General features: G+C 35.9%; 1 protein-coding gene across 1 annotated transcript in view; it reads right to left on the reverse strand.

Annotated features, from left to right (window-relative positions):
* Window positions 1-13,226, reverse strand: part of TUSC3 (tumor suppressor candidate 3) — a 136,439-nt gene that overhangs the window by 78,491 nt on the left and 44,722 nt on the right. Inside the window, exons 2-3 of the mRNA XM_075091409.1 lie at window positions 10,573-10,742; window positions 448-565 (exon numbers count right to left, since the gene is read on the reverse strand). Of these exons, the coding sequence (XP_074947510.1) occupies window positions 448-565; window positions 10,573-10,742 (288 nt within the window). The remainder of the gene's footprint in view (window positions 1-447; window positions 566-10,572; window positions 10,743-13,226) is intronic.

Genomic DNA, 13,226 nt, shown 5'->3' on the forward strand with positions numbered 1-13,226 from the left:
CTTCTCTTTTCCCTGAAGAACTTCCAGACTAATACAAATATTAGTGGAGTTGAATATTATATGACACAAAAGCAATTATAAGGCTCTCTTAGTTAAGAGCTTTTTTCCCCCTAAAGATAAAACAACAGAAATCTTTAAATGCAAATGTTAGTTGCATTGCGCTGAATTCTAAAAAATGACATTAACAATGGGTTGAAAAATATTTGCATACACATAATGGAATCTATAAACAAACATTATAACTAGACTTAGAAAAAACTAGAAGTGGCTACTGGTATAACCCGTCTTCCCTAATGTCAGACACTGCAGTTCCTCGTGTTTTTAACCAGGAAGAATTTGTACACAAAACACAGGTAGACACCTACAAGAATAATTTGTTTTGTAACATTTGGCAAATCAACACGTGGTTCTAAAAATTAAGAATATTTTACAGTATCCAACATTTACCTGTTGAAAAACATCTGCCCCTTCATCATAATCCACTATCGTGAAAAATAGTTTGTTTGAAAAAGCAGACGAATAACGCCATGAATTAGCCAGCACTTGATATTCTTCATTAGCTTGCCTGTTAAGGAAAAGAAACAAACGTACGTCTATGTGGCATTTGCTGGCAAAAAAAGATTCTATAACCAGCTGCAGCAGTTAGATGTATTACACTTGCAGTATCGTTCTCAACACCCATACTATCAGTTAAAAAAGTTTCAGCTAGTTATGCAACTCTCTGCTACAAACTTGCCATCTCCAAAATTAGAAATGTGTTAAGTCAACCGATACTAGAGACATCCCAAGTGATGTTAACCAAAAGTAACATTTTCCATATTTAAGTCTCAGAAAGCAGGAGTGGCCTGAGTGGCAAGCATCATTCAATTCTGCTAACAGATCCATGCTTATAAAGCCTGAGTACAACATCAGGGTTTACTTGCTGAAGACAGCTGCACCTAAGGAATTCTGAAACTAGTGGGGAAAAAAAAACCCAAAAACCCGCAGAAATGTGAGAGTAGTAATCTTCCTAAAATAGCAAAGCCATTGAAAGAGCCATAGAAACAGCTAAGCACTGGGGAAACAATACTAACTAAATTAACAGTAGGCTTGTAAGCAGCATAAAACACTCGAAGAGTATTTCTATAGAAGTTGTTTTATAAGTGATAAAGGACAATTTTGCACAACATATAGGGTTAAATAATCTTTTCTAACATCACTAGAAAGTCATATTGCTACTACGCAAATTTTTTAGAAAGTCTCCTCTTGGCTTTACTCATGGGTCTATATTCTGGTGAGGGTTTTTTAGTTGTTTGGGTTTTGTTTGTTCATTCATTCATTTTAAAAGAAAAAAAAAAAAAACAACCAAACCCCAAAACAAACAACTTTGCCCTGTGCGCACTGTGAGGAAAGGAGAAAATTAATTCCAGGAGGAGCATTCTGGGATCCTTACCAGCAGAGAGATTCTCTAAACACAGTCACAGAACCACAGAGGTTCCTCCACAGGACAAATCCATATCAATTAATAATTCAGAAATAAAAAGAACCTGAAAGGACCCTTGTAGTACTTCAGGCTTTACACAGGCTCCTTTCCATATTACTAGTTAATCATATCTGCTGTAGAGTCCAAATCAAGGTTCTACCACTTGGCAACTTATCTTGGCATGTGGTAAGATGCAGTAGCATAAAGAACGTATTCTACAGCTTTCCTCAAAACAGTGTTTCTATAAAACCAGCTCCATGTGTTTGATAGTGCAGCACTCTGTTCATTTAAAAGCTGTAGATGCAAAAATCTGTTTGTTGCAAGAGAAACTCTGCACTAAGTACACATAATACGTATTGTACTTTCAGAGAGCAAAGGCGGAAGAGGATGACATGACCACAGATGTCATAAGACCCTCTCCATTTCCTCATAACTGAGATCAGCCTTAGGCATGAAATATATTACATACAACTCCAACAGAGTCTTATTGTATCAAGGAATATATTGTACACAAAAAGTGTACCATAAAAAAGTTAAAATGAAATTTTATGATCACTTAGCCCTCAAAGAATAAATCTTATGAAGCACAACAGAAGTCAACTTTCACCCTTATTACCTGATTGAGTAAAATTTGCTACTTATCACACTTACTCAATGGGAGAAATTTACAATTATTTTGAAAAGTGATTTAGTCATTAGATTGGTTATTTCTAGAAAAAGATACAAACATTAAGCAGACTAACATATTCACTGTCATCCTGAAGAGGGCAGTCAGACAACATCAGAGGGATACTGTAAAACCTTAAGTAATATCTGTAGGGCACTGTTCTGTTAAACCTGCTATATTAAAGCTGGACCATTTTTATTATAAGAACAAGATAAAAATCACTTCATCTTGATGCCATCATTCTTCTTAGTCTACCTTTCACTTGTCATGAAACAGAATTTCTGGGAAATTCAGATACTCCAGATATATGGAAATTCAGATAGTCCACTTCTACAGAAATTCAGATAGTCGAGTTATACCTCCACTATTTGAGAGACCCAGTTATACCTCCATTATTTCATCTCCATGTATTTTGCATCTTTGAACTACTTTAAACAAATATAATAGGTAGAAAGTATACTTCAGAAAGTATCATTTTGCAAAAGGTTGTCTTAGATTTTCTATAACAGATTCAAAGCACAATTTCATCCTCACAGCAAAACGTTCTGTAACACATCCTTATAGCAGCTCGAGGAGTGTGGAGAAGTGAGAGTGGGACAAGGAGGGGCAGAAACACAAAGGTACAGGATTACTACATACAGAACTGAAGAACATCCTACAGTCCGCTATATGATTTCCAATGGATACAATGCTGATACAATCACATTAATATCTTCTTATAGCATTGGCTACTCCTTTTCAGACACAACAATAGTAAAAAGCATAAGCACTTGGCTGAAAAAAAATTCAGCTTCCAATTAACATCAGGCAATATCAGCTCTGTCACTTCTTAACTACCTATCTCTATCACTAGTTAATATCAATTCTATCAGTTTGTTTCTATGAAGTAACGTTAATTATATGAATTATCATCATCATATGAAATACTATAAAGCCATAGGGCAGAACTACACTTGGTATGAACTCACCAGAACAACAACATCAGCACTGCTCTTGTTAGTTCGACAGGATTTTGACAGATGGAGAAGATTTAAATGTTATTGCTGCTACAGTCACCTCTTAATAATCTCATCATAACAGCAACACAGGGACTAGCAACAGTAATATTAACCAGCTACTAGAAAATACTAGCCAGATCAAAAGGGAATGCTACTATTAGATTTGCCTAGAAAATTCAACAGACTGAAAAAGTAAGCTGCTAAGCCAAGGCTCTAGAAAAATTTCTTCCATTACACAGGAGGTGCTCATGAAATATTAAAAGTTTTATTTAAAAAGATTAATTATGTGGGTGTCTATGGCAGATAATCAGATTTCTATAGCTTAAGCTGTATTAAATTAGATTAATTTTATTCTATTAGTCCAACATTGTAATAATGAAAATGGAATATTAGGAAAAGAATAAAAGAGAATGAAATTATTTGTAAAAAAAGCAGTAAAGCATTGTTTTTTTGGCACACTACGGACTGAACAAAATACTTACAAATGTACAATTGGCAAAGCATGCACTACCAGGTCACCTACCCGTTCTTATCCATCTGTTTAAAGTAAGCATGATCAGTGCTGCAATTTACCTCCAAAACAACTTTTGTTTTTTATTTGGAATGGTTTTCTAAAAATGAAGAGAAGGGGTTAAGTGTATATTTTGACTACTTCTCACTATCAAGAAGATAAATTCAGAATGCTTATGTGCTTTTATTTTTGTTCAGGTTAACTCATAACATCACAACAAAAAGCACTGAAGAATCTACAAGTGGGTCCAGAAAACTCTCCACACACAACAAAATGAAGAGAGTACGGACACTAGTTGAAGTCTACACTGTTTATGCAATATAGATATCTATAATAGAGGAAAGCAAGCTGAAATCCATGCTATTCTGTTTTCAGCATCCCATGATATTTCCCGTATTCTGCAGATGAAAGGAAGCTCTGAGGATCATATTTTGTAGAAGTTTCAAAGTGGAGAACAAAAAAAAAAATTGTGACCGCAGGAAGAATAAAAAGTCTCTTATGATCCAAGTATAAAATTACTGCCCTGTTAAACAGGACTCATCAATACTTCTATAAAGATCCTGAAGTGCACTGGAAAAGCAATTGCACAACTTTCAACAGCTCCTTCCACATTTCCCGTTTCTTTTTGAACAAAAGTTCAAAAGATTATTCCCTCTCAGTACAGTTAAGAGACCTGTCAATGATTTTCTCACTACCTGCTCTTGATCGACCAGCAAAAAACTGAAAGGCTCGTTTCTTCTTTCTGATGACACCTCCTTGACTGTCAGAATTCTTTTTGCTCTTGACCTGCTCTTTGTTGGCTACTTGAAAACAGTTTCCTTAGATATCTTCTTAAACAGGGAAACCAACAGAATTCCTCTCTCTTCTAGATTAAAAACCTCCTCTTGGAGGTCTCATTGATAGGGTATATGTTAATAAAATTATGTGGAATCTCTTCTCTCATGTATTTCGCCATTTTCTTCTGCACGTTGTGAGTCAACAGCAGAAAGCAGCTACACTCAGAGCCCTTTATGAAACACGTACTACATTAAGCTCAAAACTTAAAAACACACAAACTATATATGAATTATAACTTACCTTTTACATAATCCTGTAAGAAATACAGAAGGAATAGCTTAAGCAGTTGACTGAGTTATTCTGCAGCAGGTTTTCTGCAGCAACTACAAGCTTGTTCCAATAGATGCCATTAATAATTTCTGACAGAATTCAGCCTTGTCACTCAAATGGAACAAAATAATTCTTTAGAAAACTTGTGCCACACCTGCAAAATTCACCCATCTCCTTCACATCCTACATATATATTTTATGTATGTAAGTATATTTACACACACGTATCTATAGACACACAACTTACAGCTAATGGGATTAATCCATGCTTCTTTCAATATAATAAAACTTCTGACACTTAAAAATGCAATAGTCTGGTTAACATGGGGGTGAAGAAAATTACTGGCTACACAAACTCCTCTGCATTACCAGCCATTACTAGCAGCTTCTCCATAAATACCGGCTTTGCAAAATTGTGTTTTCCAAGAATCTGGAAGCAGTTTTGTTACTTTCTCAGTAAAATACTGTTAAACATCATCCAGGCCTGGAACAGCAAAATTCTCAGTTTGTGCAGTTTACAAGTTTGTCTCCACAAGTGGTCACCTGCCATTACTACAGTCTTCCTCTGTTGCATTTCCCCATTTTTCTCCAGATCATTTATGATGCAAACTCTAGGCTTTAATCCTGAGTTGCAATGATTCCAACAGGCTGTTACATCTTTGAAAGAAATGTTTGGGAATTCACCAGCATAAACAAGCATAGTAAAAGTAGGCAAACCAAAATCCATTTGTTTCACTTAGCTGGAAATTCACAGAGAGATGTATGTGTCTAATTTACATGTTTTAATCATTATCACATAACAAACTAGTGGCACAGGTCAAGGTAGAGACCTTACCCACTGAAACTCAGTATCTTTAGCCTCTGACACTGCTCTGATCTTTGAGAAGCACTATTGTTAATGCAGCTGTTGGGGAAAAAAACTCAAGTGATCAGTTTCATTTCCCTGACCCAGATATCCCTTTCTAAATGAAAATACCCCAGCAATTATTTTGAAAAATGAACCAGACAAGAATGTGAACTGTTTGACAACAAATGAGACATCTCAGTTATGCACCTGTATGCAAAGCAGAGGTGGTTGTTTCTGCCAGTGAGATGAGAGAGGTAGAGCTTAGAAAGTAAAATAAAAGACCTCATATAATTTGCTTATGGAGTGCTTAGATGGTACAGCAACAAACAAAAACCAACAAGTTAATGATAACAATGAAAGATGCAGAGGAACAGTCAGCACAGCGATGGTTTCAGCAGACTAGAGCTAAAGCTCGTGTGCAGCTGAAAAATCAAAGCACTAATAATCTAATGGAGTAGAGGAAGGTTGGTGAAGTCTGGTTGGTAAAATGGTGCTGATCCCTTTGGGAAAACGTAGTGATAATAAAACGGGGGAAACAGATTGCGAGAGGTAAGACGACAAAGAGCATAGAAGCCAGAACAGAATTTTCACCCCAAAATGCATTCAAGTCAGGCTAGTAGTTACTGTTTGCCTGGATGCAATGCAAAGCACAGGCTGAGAAACAGTCTCTATCTCTGTGAAGATGCTGTTGTCAGAGTGACCATTCTTTTATTCTCCTTACATACATAAAGAATTTTTTTCAGTAGTGTGACTGATGTGGGTAACAGAGAGAAACTATCTAGTTGAGTGAATACCTAAGCACAGAGGATAAAGGGAAGCTAGTCTTATATCCTGAGGAGTCACTGTTTAGAGTTAAGTTTATTTCTGACTGTTCATCCAAACCAAAAAAATCCAAACTGATTCATCATCACAGTACAAAGCACCCTTTAGTATCTGCTTCCAATGTGCCATTGCAGACCATATACACCAAGAATAGTAATTACACTTTAAGTCAATTACGACTAACCACATTTCATTTCCTGGGACCAAAACTGTTTAATCAAACATGTTTCCAAACGTGCATGGAAAAAAATCCCACATCTTCAACTGCTAGAAACACATCCCACACCCGTCAATGGCTTCACATTCGAGAGCACACAGCATATCTAATCTGTTATGGTTAATTCATCTCTCAATACCAGCTATGTCATATTGAACCTAAACAATTGTGTCAACAGGGAAACTGATATTTATGCCACCACTACACAGTTGTGAAGGCATCAGATGGCTTTCAACGGTTTTTTAGACCAGAAAACTCGAACTTGCTTGCCACAAAGCTAGATGGAAATGCTTTAGGATAAAGACAATTTCCTCGAAAGACACTCTAGAGAAATGACTAGAGGCACTACTAACACGTACACAGAGCTGCTGGTTTACAGAAGCCTTCATGTGTTAGGACTTAATTGATTCTGATACCCTATGGATATATTTTCTAGTCCACAGTTTGTGAAAATATTTCATTAAATGAAGACAGAACCAGTGTCTGTCTCAGAGACAGGAAATGGGTAGTTGTCTTTTAGAAACACCCATAAATCAACCAGATTTATTCTGGGCACAGAATAAATTCCAATCAGTAATGCAGACATATGATTTCCAACTTTTAGAAGTATAAATTCAAAAGGGTTAGTGTCAAAACTTAGAAGCAAATCAAGCAAAATTAGGGGAAAGCATTAAATACAACAGTATGATGTACATCAGGAACAAACACACCTAGAATTGGATGAATAGGTAAGTTTCAAAAAACTGGCAAACAAAACATTAAAAAAATTTCTAATTGCTCCTTCTCAGGTTGATACATACAATTATGTATTCATGTCCTGCAATGATAAAGAAACCCTCCTCATGCCATTGGGAAAAAAAGATATTATGTTAAGTAACTTGCTAGAGAATACCTACAAAACACACAATATGCTCTGGTTTTACTGAAAAAAGATCAGCTTCTTTGACTGAAAGCATATTTTTTGCATCCAAAAGTTTCATCCAAGTATCTGGAGTCCCAGGGACTTTTCTGTATGTGGCATTTTAAAAATAAGATGGTATTATTTCCATATACTTCAAAAATCAACTGTCAAGCAATTTACATGATCGATGTTACAACGTCCTCCTTGCTGTGCACAGAAAAGCCTAGGATTTACTGAGACAAATTTGGTCAGCTTTCCACATGTAGGTCCATGCTATATGGATAGGTAAGACTTTTTTTTTTGATGTTTACATATCATGCCTTCAAGCACTTTAAGACTTGACTAAGACCACCTCACCCAAGTTTGATCCAAACTTTGGAACTTCTCTGGTGTTAAAAAGGATGGGTGTCTGTGGGGCAGGGAATCCTTCCTGCATCCCTTCTAGACAACGTCTGAACTACAGTACTTCTCAGCAATGGGCAGGCAAAATAGTCCTTAGTCTGGTAGAGAACCTGACTTTGCATTCCCTTTGAAGAGGGCCAAAAGCGACACTAACTGTCTCAATGCAAGAAACTACCTCTCCATCTTTGGTGGCCCAGTCATTCAAACATCTGCCAGGAAAGGGGCTCATTTTAACAACAAACATTCTAAATATAACCAAATACAAAATCAGATACACAAAGAATGTATTTTTAACAAGACAGGACCCACATGATCTCTTCTGGCCTCAGATGTGCAAATCTACGAAGGCCTGCTCTAACGATGATCAGCTTTCACTGCTCTTCTCCAGAAGAGGACCGCATTTCCTACCATTTCTCCCCATCCTGTAATTTAACTTTTTTTGTATAATGCTGTGTTTTTCACGCGTAGCATTTGATGTAGCAGTATGCAATTGCAGCACACAAACATCTTTTTTTCCCTTTTGAAAATACTGCGTCCCTGTTCTTTATAAACCGGACATTTAAAAGGGATAAAATACTGAAATGTCAAATCTAGCCACCAAAGGGAAAAGACAATAATAGATAATCCTGTGCTGCTTAAACTAACCAGGCTCAATTTTTAGGGGAAACAAGAGTACTAGTTCTTGTGACAAAGTTATTCAAAGTCAAAGATTTCTTTGGAAAAAAGAGATTGCTTTTTTGTATTTTAAATATGACATTGATTTTTTTTGTATGCAATTGTTCTGAAAATATTTTGATGAGTAACAGTTAAATCTTGGACAAAAGCATCCTTACAAAACATTACAGATTAAGTTAAAAATCTATTTTTCCCTTAGGCAAAGTGGTTAGTGAATAGCTAACAATCAAGTAATGCATGCATTTCAGTTTTGTATATCCTTTCAGTACTCCTGTCCATTAATTAGCCATTGATTTGAAAACATCGATTTTCCTGATAATGGTTTTATGTGCAGTACGATCAACCTCATTAAATTCCTCTTATTTCACATGAAAAAGTGGATCACAACTTCATATTTATTTAAACAAACCCAGCCAAGAGCAGCGTGTTGATTTTTTCCTTCATTTTATGCTTAGAGATTTTCAGTTGCTTCTATACATAAACAGCTAGCCTGGCATATTACAGGATGAAGTTTATAAGCTCTTTTTCAGTAAACAATATGAACTTGCAAGCAAAACTAACTTCCTTAATAATGGCAATATTTATGTTGTTTTCACATGCCCTACAAAAAAGCTGTACATAACACAGGAAAAAAACTTGCTATGGCCATTATAATGATGAATGCACTGACCCTTATAAAGCTGAACTTAGTGCATCTCCTGTAGCTTTACCTACTGGGTAGGAGAAAAAAGAATGACTTAAAATAATATGGTAAATTTTCAACTCCTATTTTACCTCCGAAAGCAACACAAGGAAGAAATAACAGCAACCAAGTGCTGGAAGTTTTAAAGAAAAAATTCCTTTGACTTAAGAACATTGGAAAGCTTTTGTCCCTACTCCTTCACAGTTCGGATGTGGAGAGTGAACTCACAGGAATGCAATTTATATACTCTCCCTCAAAACAGACGAACTTACTTCAATGACAAAAATTAATCTATTAAAAAAAATCTAATAAAACCAGTATGACTACAGGTACACAAGTTAAAGTTTCTATTGTAACGTCGCATTTCAACGCCTAAGAAATCTAACAAGCTGCTGCATTTACCAACTTTGTGTATTGTTTAAAGTGCACCTATATAAAATCAACAAATAATATTTCTTCACGTACAGCTTATGTGTTTCATAGTTCTATGGAGTATTTTGCCATATTTAAATACAGTTTAGAACTCCCTGCACAATAACCCATTTATTATTAAACAATAATTTCTAATGCATATTTTGGCTGAAGAAGGTTTTATGAGCTCAGTTTCTGATTTAGTAAGGTAATTAAGTGCATGACTACCTTTCAGTCCCTTGGCCCTATTTCCATGCCTATCATTAGTCATTTTTGGATTAACTTATTGAACTAGGAACTTGCAGAGAAAGATCTTTAACTTAGAAGAATACCAGAGCCACTCTAATATGCATTCTAAAAGGAGCCAAGAGAACATGTGATAGTGCAGTGCCAGACAGTATTTCACAATAAGCATGTCCTTGTAGAAAAAGGTGCTTGATGTAAGAACTGTCCAAAGCTGTGAAGTCACAGGTTAACTCACATCTGCATCAGAACTTTGGACATCTCTTCACTGAAGGAATCAGTGAAATGTCATATTAGTAAATGGTAATGAATCACTTCTGTCATAAAACATCTTTGGAAAGATCATGGTCGACTGATAATGAAGCAAAGCAAATTTAAAGAGAACATCTTGGTCAGTTGTATACATTTTATTCAACTGGAATTTAATAAAACCCAAAACTAGGAAGACTTCTAAAATTTGACATATAGATTAAAAGGCAGTTTAAAACATGCTGTAACAAACACGAGGCTTTTAAGCAGTAAGCACCTATCCCATGCAAAGAACAATCTTACTCAGCACATTGATTAAAATGTTCACTTGAAAACTGTGGTGAGGAAGATGAAAAAGATCACTAAGGAATAAATTACCTGCAAACAGAGCACTGCCTCTGAGGCTGGAGAGCAGTGAACATCACTATCACCGAGTAGTTACGAGGTGGAGCCTTCACAAATCTTCGGAATTTATCTCCGTTCATGCGGATGACTGAGCGCCTTGAGCTCCACTCCATCAGCTGTTCCACCTTCTCAGCCAAGAGGTTCTGTAATTGAAGACAAGGATGAGGAATGTTTAAGCTTAAGCTTCAAGTACTTCATACCTATATTCTGCCTTTGCATTCTCAGAGCTCCTATGGACTTAAGCAGGAGATTGGGAGCACCTCTATAAAGCTTACAGCACAATTGAGTCTTCTATGTAGACAAGCAGATTTTAAGTATATTAAAAAAAAAAGTCAATGTGGCCTTAAGCACAAAGGACACATAAAATGAAATCAAACATGTTGCTACCAAAGGCAAAGGACTAGAGTAATGCTGACTGTCAAAATACAAGATACAAGTACAGCAATCCTCTAACTTCCATTAAAAATTGGAAGTTTTAGAAAATGCAGCATTATGTTATACTGATTCTATTTAGTAAAAAATCACAGCAGGATATTGTCAGTCACTCATATTCAATGAAAGAAAAAATGTAGCTACAAAAAGCGAAACAGTTATTACATTCAGAATTTCCTTACCAATATTATCACATTGAATTTAAATTAATATGTGTTTCATATTTTGCTACAGACATGAGCATACTCTTATAAACCCATCTAGGCACATTCAGTTATGAGATCAATGTTTTCAGTTGCCTTCAAGACTGAGATCCCCAAAATATTTTGGCTGAATTCTAAGTGTATAAAAAAAAATTGGCACCTGTGTGGCTTTCCTTTTGCGTGAATCACATGAATTATTTAAAAGCAGGCTATGAGACATATTAGAAGATAAATATATCATCAAGTTGAATATATTCATCTAACTATTCCTATCAAAATCTATTTAGGTTTTTTTAATCAAGTAAGCCTTTTTAGTCTCTAAGTTACCTGCTTTCAGTGAGGCTACACTGACTGTGCTCTAGGTGGACTGCTACACCTACAGCGTATCAAGATCCATGCAACAATCCATCTTGGTTTAAGTCTCCAATTCCCTGCTCAAGAACACTGTGGAAGCTGCTTATATCATAGAAGGGCTAAAAAAAGAGTGGAGAACACTGGAATAATACAACTTACACAGAAGCTCAGTGCTGAGAGAGGCTGGGAAGGACAAAGTGGGACAGACAAACAGAGACAGAAAGTAAAGTAGGAGCAACAACAAAACGGAAACAAAATTCAGGAAACTGGAAGGTAAGAGACCTCTGATAAAATATGCATGAGTTAGTGAAAGGGTATGCAGACTGATGAGGGTCTGCTGTGGAAGGGAAGAAAAAACTAGCTTGACAAAACACAGTAAAATGGGGATGCTCTGAGAAAAGAGAACTTGAAGGCAGGCAAGACAAGGATAAAACTCAAACACTGTGCAGGAACAACTAAGCTTTGCCACCTGGCTTTTCTAGGAATTTCTAAAAAAACAGAATGAAATCGGAAAAATTAGCTTATCCAGTAACATTTTGACAAATCAGTAAGGCTATAAATAAGAGTAGAGAGAGGTATATGAGGGTAAGGAAAGAGTGAACTACAAGGATAAAGGAAAATTACATTTTGCCTGTCAGATCTTCTATCTTAAAAATTAGCAGATGATGTCCCTTGGAGCTCCTTATAAGACACAGCTGGTCATCAGAAGTTTTGAGTCAAAAGCAGCTTTTATCAGCATAAATCACAAACAGTTTTGAGATAGTCACATTTATCTGACCCTATAAACCCTTTAGAAAAAATTCCTTTATGTTTTCATTCCTGTGAGAATTTAACTGAGTTTTGTAATCACAAATGTGGAGGAGAGATTACAATTCTGTTTATCAGGAAAATACTGGTGATTCAATTAATATTTCTTCTGCTAAAAGACATATATTATGGTTTTGTTAGTTTTCCTTCAAAAAGATATTATGTAATTTCTTTTGTTTAAAAAGAATCATAAAGTAGATAACGCAAAAATGAAGCCTACTCATTTGTAAGATTTCCTTGGATTAGCAGTGCCTGGGTTAAATCTGTGCATTTCAAAAGCTTCACTAGTTTTGCATGAGGCGCTACATTTCCTTTGTAAAATAACAGTGTTGAAGAGTGACGACAGAGAACATTTAGAAACAAAAGGCAGAATTTTCCCTATTACCCAAAAGGAATAATAATAAAATCAATAATCTATTAATACCCAGGAAAGCACTGTTAGAAAAGACAATGATCTATCTCAAATTATTCTTCCCACGAAGGTACTGAAACTAAACATGTCTTCCAGTATTTTTCTTTTACCAGCTACAACCCAACTATACAAACCATACATCAAATTGTCACCAAAGTGACTCCTCATTAGGATTCTAGACATGTGCAAAAATTGTATTAACTCACCTCTTTCTACCCCCTGGGGAAACTTTTCTGCCAAAGAAAAACTGGAAATTGGAGAGGATGGCTAAATCAGACCCAATAGACAAAACACATCTAGTGATGACTGAGACATGAACAATTGTTACTTGTGTCCAGAAAATGAGACACTATCTCGCTTTTGCTCTAGACTGCTAATTTTCTGCTCTTTTCCACAGTCTATACAGGGAAAGACCCTAG

This window comes from Phalacrocorax aristotelis, chromosome 4 (genome assembly GCF_949628215.1).
Source record: "Phalacrocorax aristotelis chromosome 4, bGulAri2.1, whole genome shotgun sequence".
Taxonomy (NCBI): Eukaryota; Metazoa; Chordata; class Aves; order Suliformes; family Phalacrocoracidae; genus Phalacrocorax; species Phalacrocorax aristotelis.